At 38.1% G+C, this 12,433-nt stretch overlaps 1 protein-coding gene across 6 annotated transcripts in view; it reads right to left on the reverse strand.

The window, feature by feature from the left end:
* Positions 1–12,433, reverse strand: part of L3MBTL3 (L3MBTL histone methyl-lysine binding protein 3) — a 79,654-nt gene that overhangs the window by 42,360 nt on the left and 24,861 nt on the right. For 5 of the 6 annotated variants that reach the window (XM_082048831.1, XM_082048828.1, XM_082048830.1 and 2 more), the window contains exons 4-9: positions 11,901–12,060; positions 10,769–10,907; positions 9,418–9,502; positions 7,029–7,120; positions 3,320–3,424; positions 1,785–1,920 (exon numbers count right to left, since the gene is read on the reverse strand). In XM_082048831.1, the coding sequence (XP_081904957.1) occupies positions 1,785–1,920; positions 3,320–3,424; positions 7,029–7,120; positions 9,418–9,502; positions 10,769–10,907; positions 11,901–12,060 (717 nt within the window). The remainder of the gene's footprint in view (positions 1–1,784; positions 1,921–3,319; positions 3,425–7,028; positions 7,121–9,417; positions 9,503–10,768; positions 10,908–11,900; positions 12,061–12,433) is intronic. The other variant, XM_082048833.1, reaches the window with a different exon arrangement.

The raw sequence follows: 12,433 nt of genomic DNA on the forward strand, positions 1-12,433 counted from the left end.
TGGTTGCTCTCAGCCTCCTTTGAATGCATGACTCTACCATACTGCTTGTTCCTCTTTCATCCCACGTGCAAGCTTGGCTTGCACTAGGACAATGGAAGAAGTCCCATGAGTACAAGAGCAGGTTTCAGCAATCACGCCACACCTCATCTGTGATGAAATGGTTTACCACTGAAGTGAAGTGACAGAGCCAAGCCATGCAAAGGGCAGAGCAGAGAACAGCCATGCTATTCAAAATCAAAAATATGTCTTGGGGATGGTAGGAGTACATAGCTGTGCAGGATGACAACCAGGACCCTGAGAATTACCATCATACATCCTCCTAACTTGTCTCCTTCAACACTTCTGATAGGCTCCATGACTTTCCTAAGTAAAAGATCTATCCACTGATTCAGTAGGGTGAAAAAAAAAAAAACAAAAACACCACAGAAGAACAATCTTCCCACCAACTTAAAACTAGAAGAGAAATTGAAGAAAGTTTTCATGGAAGTGACTCAGAGACAGACAGTAACTTTCCTCCAGCAGCAATAATTCATTGATAACGAAAGTTTGAGCTTTCTAAACCAGGCATTTAAGATGGAACTGATGACACCATCACAGATATAAAAGCTACTAAGCATGCTGTAATAATATCAATAACACTGTAACTGGGGACTGCTCATTTGCTACATGTAACATTACTTCAGTGAAGGCCAGCCTTCTGAGAAATTCTGATGTACGTTCAAGAAATTGCCATTTATGCAGAACTACACGCAGTGAAAACTCTGGTACTAGAGCGGCAGCACAGAGCACTGGGGCCTGCAGCCAGCGGGGCTCGCAGGGCGCTCAGAAGAGCAGCACATGCTCCTTCATACTCCTCCAAGGCTCAGCTGCAGAAATGCCACCCTCTCCCACACTGGCAGGCCCTCTGCCTCTGCACTTTCAGTGGCTTTACTCTCACCTTCCACATCCCAGCAGTTACATCCACAGATTTATAATTCTCTATACTGCATCCTTGTGACTGTGTACACTCATCATTTTGCAGTCTTTTCAAACCACACTATCCTACCCACACTGTGTGTGTCAAAACATCACATTAATTTATTTCTCACTCTCCTGTCTCCAGGACTTACGCTCTTCATCCCCACATACTCCCTTCCTACCCCAAAAGAGAGCCCATTTCTCTCTTTTTTTCATGGTACAGTTCAGAGCAGTTGCCCTCCATCTACCAAAATAAATGAGTTACATAATCTGAAATAAAATAATTAAACAAGCAAATTACACGTATTTCAACACATGTATACCATTTACATGCGCTATATACAAATTATGCTTTCAGGCTTGTAATCTTACCCTTTTTTCTCCCTCTTTATCTGTTAATTCCTCTTCTGTCTGTATTTCATGCTTACTCTTTTGGTGACCAATACCTAGTAACGGAAATGTCCTAAGACCTTCCACTAAAGGATTTTCAGCTGCCTGTTTAAGCATATGTGTCACCAGTATTCTGCCATTTTACTTGCAATAAGCATTCACTTGGGGTCTAGGTTTGTTGTTTAACTTTCTTTCTTAATGCCTTATGAATTACTCTCATGGTTCATTTTCTTTACTCTGAATTTCCACTGAATGAAAAAGGTAGGATTTAAACCTCAAGATTTTAGCCAGAGTTAGTGTATAATTTGCCATGTTCAAATACTCTGATTAAACGAACAAAAAAGTTTCCTCTAAAAAAAAAAAATCATTACAGCACTGCACAGATAGTCTTAATCTCAGAGCTACGGAAAACAGACACATTTCATACTAAACAATACCTTTAGGTGGATGAAGCTTGTGACCTGTTTTCTCACACCATCCAACAGGATGAATGTCAGAAGAATCAGCGTTCACCCAGAAATCGTAACAATCTGGGTATCCATCAAAATGGAGTCGTATTCTGTAACCACAAACCTAAAAGCAAGAATGTACAACATACAATACTATGTCGTAAGATGTTTCCTCTACACATAACAGCTTCTGTTCAGTATTATGTATCTTAAGAGTGTGCTTTCAGTCAGCCTTTTACTTCTGCTCAAGCCAACACCAGATGAATAAATTCATTTGACATAAAGGAAAGAACAAAAAAGCAAAGCTATTCTCAGTCTGAGTGCCTCCTCTTCTGGTGAACAGAGTTAACTAAAAGCTGGATATTGCCATTAGCGTTCAAATGCTTGAAAACTGTTCAACCCAACATCAAAATAAAACAGAAACCTTACAAAAGAGCACGAACACATCCGATACGATCATGGAGAGAGCACATATTATATTTTCAAGCTATCCCTATTAATCAATATGCAAGAGAACACCCAACAATAACTATGTTCAACAGGCTCTCCAGAGAGATACTGAGAACTGTTATTAGGCAGAAGAAGTCAGCAGAGGTATCCCCCAGAGCTTCATTAGTCCATGAATAACAAGTTAACCACCAAGAGGAACAGAAAAACAGGACATCCAATCCCTGCCTCTGTACAGAAGTTCTTCACATCTTTCTGAGTGCCAAATGCCATAACTTTCCTGCAGTCAGGAGTGAAAATCTCTCGACATCAAGGTCATCCTGCAGTAAAATAACCCATCATTTAGTGCCAAGCACAAGGCACACAGGAAATACCCAACCACTGACTGGCACACCATCATAAACTGCAGCAAAAAGACAAATGGAGTATATATGCTATACTAATTTGTAGAAGGTGCCAACATAGGTAACTTCTGAGGCCATAAGCCCAAAAAACTGAATCACAACTGCCACACAAAAAAAGTGTCAGGTAGGCACTGGAACAGGTGGAGTCACCATCCCTGGAGGGGTTTACAAGACATGTAAATGAGGTTCTTTGGGACATGGTTTAGAGGTGGACTTGGCAGTGTTAGGTTCATGGTTGGACTCGATCATCTTAACAGTCTTTTCCAACCAAAATGATTCTATGATTTATATCAGTGAATGGAGCAACTGTAAATACTATCAAACCTCTATAAAACCACTATAAATCAGTTGTCATGTTTTTTCTACTTACTTTTTCTTAAAAAAATAAACTACAGGATTATAGAAAAAAACATGCATCATCCAACTAGCGTAATATGTCTTCCCTAGCTGCATACATTAAACGTACATAAACAGTCCCTGCTGCACGGTATCCATCACAGTCGTCAAGTGTTTGTCAAGCAGATTTAATACAGCGTTATTCATTTTAAAGCTTTCTTCCTACATCCAGTTTCTGTCTGCCTGCTAGGGATGAGCAAGCACCTCTGGCTGCTGCTGTTGCAGTTCAGTGTCTCCCGCAGCCCCGTGCCAGGGCTGCTTGCAGCCTCCACTCACCTCAGCCACTGTCAGAACACAGTATATCGACTGGTGCTCGGGATCCACCCCCTCCAGCTTCATCCCTACTTTGAAGCCGTTCTTGTTGTATGGGAAAGACTGATACTGCAATGGAAAAGAATGGTTTCAATACTTCTGAAAGTATGTCAGAGAAATACAGAATATGAGGAAAAGAACAATGATTATTTATTAATATTATTCATGTTTCTTAAAGAACTAATGAATTGCTTTGAAGTAAGTTTTGCATTTTAAAAAAAACTACTGTGGGAAAGGAGAAATTGATGATTGTTTGAAAAATACGTTGATACTCGAATGACTTAAAACTTGACAGTACTCAAAATTACAAAGAATTAGCAAAAAGGTTAGCCAAGGGAAAGAAGACAGCATGATATGCCCTCAACTTTTTTCACTGTAAATAAAACATTTTAGCAATGTAATTGTTTCATTTTCAGCCTGTACAGTGACACTTTGACCTGGTGGTCATCATTCCTGTAACAGTCACAGCAATTATTCTCTATTTTTCCTTTTCATTTCCATATCTTAGGCCATCGAAGATGAATTGCAAGGCAGAAATATAAAACATTGTTTGTATACAGGGATGGCCTCTTGGATGTCATTTTCTCCTTTGCATGTCGGGTCCCAATTAGCTCATTTTCCAGGAATGTTTTTGCATCACAGGAACATGGCTATGCTTATATCACATTACAATGAACCCAGAACACCATCTTTCCAAAAAACAGAAGTAAAAACACGACTAAGCAGAAAGGATGTTCTCAGTCAGAAGACATCAGCATCTCATGTAGCATGTTCCCAGTGTTCTGTTAAAGAAGGAAGGAAGCAGCAGATACTAGGGTTAAATTGCAGAAAAGATCAGACACAAAACTGAGTAAAACTGAAGAAGTTTTTCCACAGGTTACCAAATTCACAGCTAGACAGTTTTTATGCCTCAGACAAAACACAGAAGCAGCATCTTATATTTTCCCCCTTCCTCCTGCCCATGTCTAAAAGCCACATGTGCTCCCCAGCCACCAGTAGCTCTGCAGTTAATGGAAAGAGAAGGTACCAAGGGTACTCAGAGAGGTCTCATCGACTTGGAAGGGAATCACCTCTCTCTGGTGGCTTTGGCTGGAACTGATGCAAATGAATGATAAACCAAGGAGAAAAAAATAAAAAGCACAGTGCATGGCACAAGAGCTGGACTATGCAGTCAAGGGAAGGGAAATGGAGAACCAGACCAGTTTAAATCAGCCTAAAATGGCCAGCTAATAGATGTCTCACCACACCTGTAGGTCCCTATCTGAAAATAGGTTAGATCATTTTGCAGACCTCAGTTAAGGGATCAGAGTATCTGACCACAATACATGCTCTTGAAAAGTTATTTCACCCTAACATCACCACACTTAGCATTTTTATTATCAATGAAAGTTTAATGAAGTTACACTACGCATTATTCTGCATACTTCCTCCAGAGGAAAGTAAAAGCAGAGTAGTTTTTTTTAAATCAACAAAATGAAATTTTTAAAGTTCATCTTGGTGCACAGACTTGGAGTTAATGCCATCTATATCATAAATACCTTACAAATAAAAATGCCCAGGGGGAAACTGAAATGCTAGAAATAGTGACACACTGAGGAACAGGGGCCAAAAATGTAACTGAGATTTTGTAAAAGCAAACACAAATAAAATTACCAAGAAAGGAAACAATTAAAAAGTCACAGATCTGTTTATTCTTCCATTATTATAATAAAAATTACTGTACAAACAGTAAAAAATTCTACAAACAATACACTAAAAATTGAGCAATTATCACACAGATTATTTCCTGAAATTTAAGACCTGAATTAGTCACTGTTCTTTCTGTTCTCAAATCTAAAACTTCTAAGGCAACACAAACTTTACTTTGGTTTCTGTTATAGCAAAATAACAGGCAAATTTAAGAAGACTAATAACTCAAATATTATTTAACAGATTTCAATTTTGTGCACTACTCTTAATACATCACCCAAGGTAAAACTTCTGACAAACTTAGTAACATTATCTTCACAACATACATTTGAAGATTCTTTGTTAAGGAGACATACAAGAACAAATTAAGAGTAAAGGTATAATGAGTCAGCAAACGAGCAGATGGCAGACTAAAAATTAGACACATTTACGTATGGTGCAAGAACATCCACAAAACCCAAAAGATTACATCAGGAGAGGTGGAGATTGGAAAAAAAAAAAATTAAGGGTCAATAATTTTGTTTTACTGAAGCAATAACAGCTTGTCAGTCACAGCCTAGAAATTACTCCAAGATTTAACCACCAAACAGAAGTCAAAGATTCCAAAACGGTGGCGATGTTTGGGTGGTTTTTTTTACTTTACTGTTGCTGTGGCGTGCTTGTCCATCTGCAAAATGGAAAAATATTACCTGGCCACTTCTGAGTGGTGTTAAGAATTCTCTCTCCGCTACAGGCTTTAAATATTGCACACTAAATAAAACCCTAGAGTTACCCAGGGGCTAAAGAGTTTCAAAGAAAATATTAAATAAGATGCACTAAGTGAGAAAGGTACATTGTGGAGACAAATAAAGGAAACAGTATGTCATCACGTAACCCCAGACTTTACCACCATGTGTAGCGTCCAGAAAGGCTGGTATATGCCTGGGTGCCACAGCAGCATTTAATGGAATTTTAGACAGGCAGAGCAACACTTTGTAAATCTGTCTTCCAGACATAGAAACTACTTACCCAGATTTTTTCTTGTTATTTTTTCAACCAGTATATAGCACCAAGGGATGTAACAAAGGATGGTTAGGAAACTGTTGTCCTTGAACCTTGATTCTGCTCATTGTAATCCTAGTGCCTTACTTTTGTACCTCATTAACGTCTAAAAATACCAATTAAAGGTCAACATCACATGCTCATGTAAGCTGCAAAACTAATCTCTGTGCAGAAGATTCAACAGTTGAAGTACAAAGCAAGTAAACAAAAAAAAAATGAACAGACTACAAGTAAGAACAGAATTATCAAAAAAATAATATCAGATATACATAGCAGAGGTACAGCAGCTGAGACATGTTAACGTGTTTTGCCAGGTTTTGCAAGAGAAGAGAACAGCATGGAAGCTTTGTGGATTTGCATACAGAGCTTGCTTCCAAGCAAGAGCAACAGCACACAAGAAAGCACTGAAATGACAAAGACAAAGACAAAGACAAAGGCAAAGGACAAGCAAGAGATGACGATGTGACATCCAATCAGATGACAGTTAAAATGGCAACAAGCCAGACTAGTATCTGACATAGTAAAACAACATGTCAGGAGGAGCTGCAAAATGCAGGTAATATGATCAAAGCAACAAGCCAAAAGATGACCGTTGTACCACCTTTCTCAATATATCTAAAGAGAATTATATGGCATGAAAAAGAAGGGTATGTACCAGACTTTTAGCTTCAAAGATTAGAAGGAAAGGCTTGAAGATTTTGGAAAAGCATCTGCTTTCTGTAGTCTTGGTTGACGGCATTAATCTACAACTACAGAATTCTCTAAAAGAGCAGAGAAAGATAACTGATTTCACATTTCAACTATGTTGATTGCTGATGGATAGCATTATTTTAATCATGCAGATTCCAAGAGAAGTGCAAAATCTTCAAGTTTTTTTTAATTGATTTCCTAGAAATTTCATTATCTTAGGTGGTTGACTGATTTAAACTTCAGAAGATCATACCTCTTTAAAAACCTTAGTAGGTGCTGCAATAGCCTTTTCTTCCTCCAGATAGGATGCCCAACACCATGCCTGCCTTCCTTTAGAGGGTACAGCTGTAAAGAAGCACAGAACAGCAAAATAATTCTGTTACTGCTAACTTCTCAAGAAAAAACAAAACCAAAAACCAACACTTTCAAGTTTTGAGAATACCTATCTCAAATCTACATTTTATTTAACGCATTAATGGTATTTCTCAGGACTTATTTCGGGAAAATAAATAGATCTGTAAGTTTAACAGCACCAGAAACATGAAAGGTTTCTGGCAGTTCAGATCTCGATCAGTAACAAGAAAAAGCTCTTTCAGGTGACAAGAATAACTTAAAAAGTCTTGCCCCCTGTTCCTTTTCCCTTTTTGCTCATAAGAAGCATTAAGATATACAATTTGCAGATGTGTAAAAAGATCAGTTCAAATCATGAAGTAGTTAAATATTTTAATTTATTTTTTTCTGAGAATTTGTTTTCCTGGAAAGCATTTTCAACTGGATAGCACTCATGACATGTTTTTTCAATCACAGTTGAAATACTTTAACAATATTCAGAATGTCTCTAACCTACTCCATCTCTTTGTAGTTTGATGTTTTTTGGTAGATAGGAAGTGATTTAACAGTGATTTCTCCAAGCCATCAAAACTGTCACCAGTGCTTTCTTACCCCATCACATCATTAGCATATGACAGAAACCTCCAGTTCAAGGTTTGCTCATATGGTATGAACACTCTCATACACTTGCGTAGTAATTGTAATATTGGCTACAGTCCATCTTAATATTGGCTACTGTCACATCAGTGAACAACAGTTTTTAGGCCTTGAAAATAAGGTACTAACTGTACTACCAAAAGCCAAGAACTTCAAAAACAGATGGCTTGTGAGGCTGGCCTTGTATGTATATACTTTCACACACCTCCACTCTGCTCTAAAATCTTCATCTAAAATGCTGCCACTGCACAGGAGCTTTAGCATTTCCGACCATAAACTCCCGCTGCCAGGAGGATTCCACACAGTCCACAGCACAATTCTGGCCTGATCCTTACTGTGTGCTACTCACAAGAGAAATAAGCCTCTTAAGTAGCAGTCTGGCTAAGCATTTTTATGAGTAAAACACAAACCGTAATAATAGCGATTCCAAACTCCCCTGAAAAAAGCTAATAATGTAAGAAAAATATAACAGATGTCACAACGACAGCAATTGCTCAACACTATTAAAGCACATTCATTTTATTTGTGATTTACCCAGTTTTTATCTATTTAATTTAAGAGATGCATAGTTATGTGCTTGGTTTTGAATAATTTGAATAATTTGGTCTTTCATACCAAATATCTTGTGCTGAACTGACATTTTCCCAAAAAAAAAAAAAAAAAAAAGAAAAAAAAAAAAAAAGAAATCTGTACAGATCATTCTGTCAGTGGATGGCAGTAATTTCCATAGAGCATCAGCTTTCTGCTTCTATCTCACACGCTTATCACTGTAGCTTTGGAAACAACTGTAGAAATAATATTTATCTTTCAGGAGTAACTCTACCTGAGGAGGGGGACCTTTTATATGTTGCATCTTTAATCAGTATTTCGTCTGCCTAGTGTGCAGCAGAGCTACTTGGAGCTCTGTGCTGATTAGTGGCCCAGTACCTTCTGGTAATGCCTCCCAGTTTACCATAAGAAACACTTTGGAGGGCAAGATGTAGGTTTGTGCTTGGCGTACCACTGAGGTACAATAGCTGCTGATTCTCCAATTCTTCCTGGAAGTATCTATCACACAAATAGCTGGAAAAACCAGCACTCATTTAAAGTATGTTTTATTATGCCACTTGATGCAGTGTATGTCCCTTCGGACTGATTATAGCAATTACTCTTCAACAGTTCCATAAACGTGCCTATTTCCAGCACAAACTGTAGATAGAAAATTGATCCCCACGGAAACAGAAGTAAACTTTCACTTCTGCTTAATACATGTCTTTCAACATCTGGGAACTCAATGCGCCTGATTCCCTTTCATACTGGCACTCGTTAGAGGAATGAAAAAAAATGCAAAACCTAAAATGTGCATCAGTTACATTTACATTCACTATATCCTCCTCCACACTGCCAGAGGTATATAAACTGGCTCTTTGCAACAGGTAATCAATCTCCAAGTGATGGAGTTTTTTTTCCCCAGTTTTCACTTTGCTCTTTCAGTTCTTCAATCCTTAAAACTTAATTGCTATAAATAACACTGGCACTCTCTTTTTATAAAGTTGAAAAAAATGTATTCAATAGGGAATACAAATTCAGTGAAACAATGCTGGCAATTCACAATAAGGGATGGATATTAACTAAAGAATTGATACTTGATATTTTTGTTTCATAATCTAACTTACTTTGTTTCAAAACTGTTATTTCTCCTTTTCTTTTTCTCCTGGCTCTCTGTGAGACTCTCAGGATCCTTCCTTCAGGCTTATCTTCCTAAATTTAAAAGAAAGGTACAGTAATTAGTTCAGAAGTCTAGTACAGTAAAAATGGAAATACCCAAGGTTTAACTGTCACTTTATTTACATGGCTACTGACATAGCTCTCCGCTATGGCATACAAACCTGTGGATGTCTAATAAAAACAAAGTGAGCCCTCAGTTACAAATCACAGCAAACACAGTGAAAATGACAGACAGAAGGACTCTCAACAGCTGGCACTCAGCCAGCCAGACTTGTCTAAGCCAGGGACAGATCATGAAGCCTCCAGCGGGCCTGGCTGAGCTGCAGATATACAGTAGTATCTTTGGTATGTTCATACTTGCAAAATAATTCAAAGGAAAAACTCTCAGAGCTTTAGTCTGCGTTTTTCAAATGTACAATTGCCATACTAAATATAAAATGGCACTGATCCTTTTTATTAATTTCATTGTTTGTGTATTAACAGTTTTGTTAGCATCTGAATAGATGAACAAAGTACTCGTTTGGGAGAGCAGATGCATGGACGCAAAGAAGGTGTTCCCTGACTTTTGCCTAAGATACAGAGAGCTATGAATTTGCTTCTGACAACTCCAGTGTCTTCAGCCTTCTGACAATTTGGCAGTTGCAGAGCTCTCCACTTCTCCCTTAAAACTCTGCATCTCCCGGCAGTGTCAGAGCTATTGGGAAGAAAACAAATATTACAGGAAAACAAGCATTATGGAAAGGTACAGTGATAAGTTTATTCTAAAATGAAGAATAAATCCAAATGGAAAAAAGCCAAAAGGTGCCCCAAAACACATTACACTGCAACACAAAACAAACCAAATCTTTAGCTATGATTTTCTAAGGCAAATTACACTAAGAAAAGTACTGGCTTCTTAACAGTAATGTAACTTCCTTTGTAAATAAATTATTGGTCTACAGTCATTTACTTATGTGCAGAGTGACAAACTAACAGGTATTGGGAAATATGTATTCCTATTTTTCTATGCTGGAGACATAGCAAGTCTGCATAAGTATCATTTTTCCTTTAAATTATTCTTGTTCTGCTCTTAAAAAAAATGGGGAAAAAGAGAGAAAAAACAGCTCTTATCAGTTGTCGATAATTACAATTTACTGATGAGGCATAATTGAATTGGTAAATGAATCAACTATTTATTGTGGTTGTGACAGAGTGAAGCCATCACTTCTCTTTGTAGACTGATGAAGTTCCTGACTTTGCAGTATAAGGCAAAACTCCCACTGAAATACTTGCAAGAATGGGTTTATGATGCATACTAACAGTTTCATCAGGATTCTCTTTCTTCTCCCCATTATCCCTGGATTCTTCTTTGAGAGGTAACTTTGCTTTTCTTTTCCGAATGCCTTTGGAATCATCTTCCCCATTGCATTCCATGCTGGGCTTTTCCTCCTTTGGTTCTCTGTTACAGCAGTGACACAATGACACAAAGCCAATATTATTTTACTTCTCATATGCATAAAACAAGTAAAAAGCAAGTCAACCTGAAGGTCAAGTGTTTGTACGTCCCAGGGTATTATTTAAAATACAATCTTAGAAATACTACTAGGAAATTACATCTGTCAAAAGAATTAATCTGAAAGACACTCAACAGCAACTGCAAAAGGAAAGCTGTCACCTTACGCTGAACAAGTCCACGTTTTAAACAGTGTGTCTTTTCCCATGTACTACCAAGTCTCACAAAGAAGCAAACTGTGAAATGTTTAGGACTGCAGGGCACTTTACAGAAAGGAAAGCAAAGGCAATTGTTATGACTGCCAAATTCAATTGGAGAAAGCTGGTATGTGACTGTACAAATTGCTAAACAAGCAATTAGAACAGAAAACTTTAAAGCAATTAGCTAAAAATGAAGGGAAATGCACAATATCATAGATGTTAAAAACTACCACAATGCAGTAATATGCAATACAGAAAGGACATACTAACACAAACCTTCTTTTACAGTTAGATGAACTGCACTGACTGAAAGGAACTGAGAAACTACAGTATGTTCATGTTTTCACTCACTGTCATCTATAACACAGCTCTTGCACTTAATTATAATTAACATACCACACCAACCGTTTCATTACTGATTATCTTAATTCCAATGATTATGAAACGGGGTGGGAGTCTGACAGTGATTCATGCATCCCATAGACTGTTTTACTGCTTGCATCTGACGGTAGAACACAGCACACTCTGAGCAAAAAACACTGCCCTCACCATCAGCGTTAGACAAAACCAAACACATTTACCTGAAAAACAGTTAAAGAACATTATAAACTGACAGAGACACATCAAAACATGGCTGCTTAATACCTCCCTTTGCCCCACGAGTAACTTTTTTATCCCACCACTCCTATGCTCCATTTATGCCAAATTCTTTGTTTCTACGCTTTATAATAGCACCTACTTGTTTTTTACTTGTTGGGCACATTTCTGGCTGCAAAATTTCCCTTCAGGAACAAATTCTTCTATGGTACCATAGCTGTAACAGTTTTCACAGAAAACAAGTCCATCCATTTTTGCAGTTTCCTTCAACCTTGTAGGGATCCCTGTCTTTTCTGAAAAGGCTGCACAATGAAAAAAAGTAACTTCACTTAGGCAGAGGTGATACATTTCCAACCATCCTCAGCAGGCCTTGCCAAGCAAACAGAAAAAGACAAGTCAAGCCACTCTTGTTAGAATGAAGAACTGGGAATCAGTGCCTGTATGGGGTCTGTATTCCTGACAAGCAAGTTGGGTTTTCATACTGCTGCACTAGAGAGAGGAATCCACCAACCTCATGCTTCTGTCATCAGTAGCACATCAACACGGCTTGATGTGGCTGCTTCTGGAAGGAGTGAATTTTGTGACAAGCTCTGTGCTGACTGCCCAGTCATCACTGCCCAGAGCCCATTACCTCATCTCCTGCTGATGTGCCTCATTTTTTACCTACATATAGGG

Source organism: Streptopelia decaocto (genome assembly GCF_964273445.1).
Source record: "Streptopelia decaocto genome assembly, chromosome: 3".
NCBI lineage: Eukaryota > Metazoa > Chordata > Aves > Columbiformes > Columbidae > Streptopelia > Streptopelia decaocto.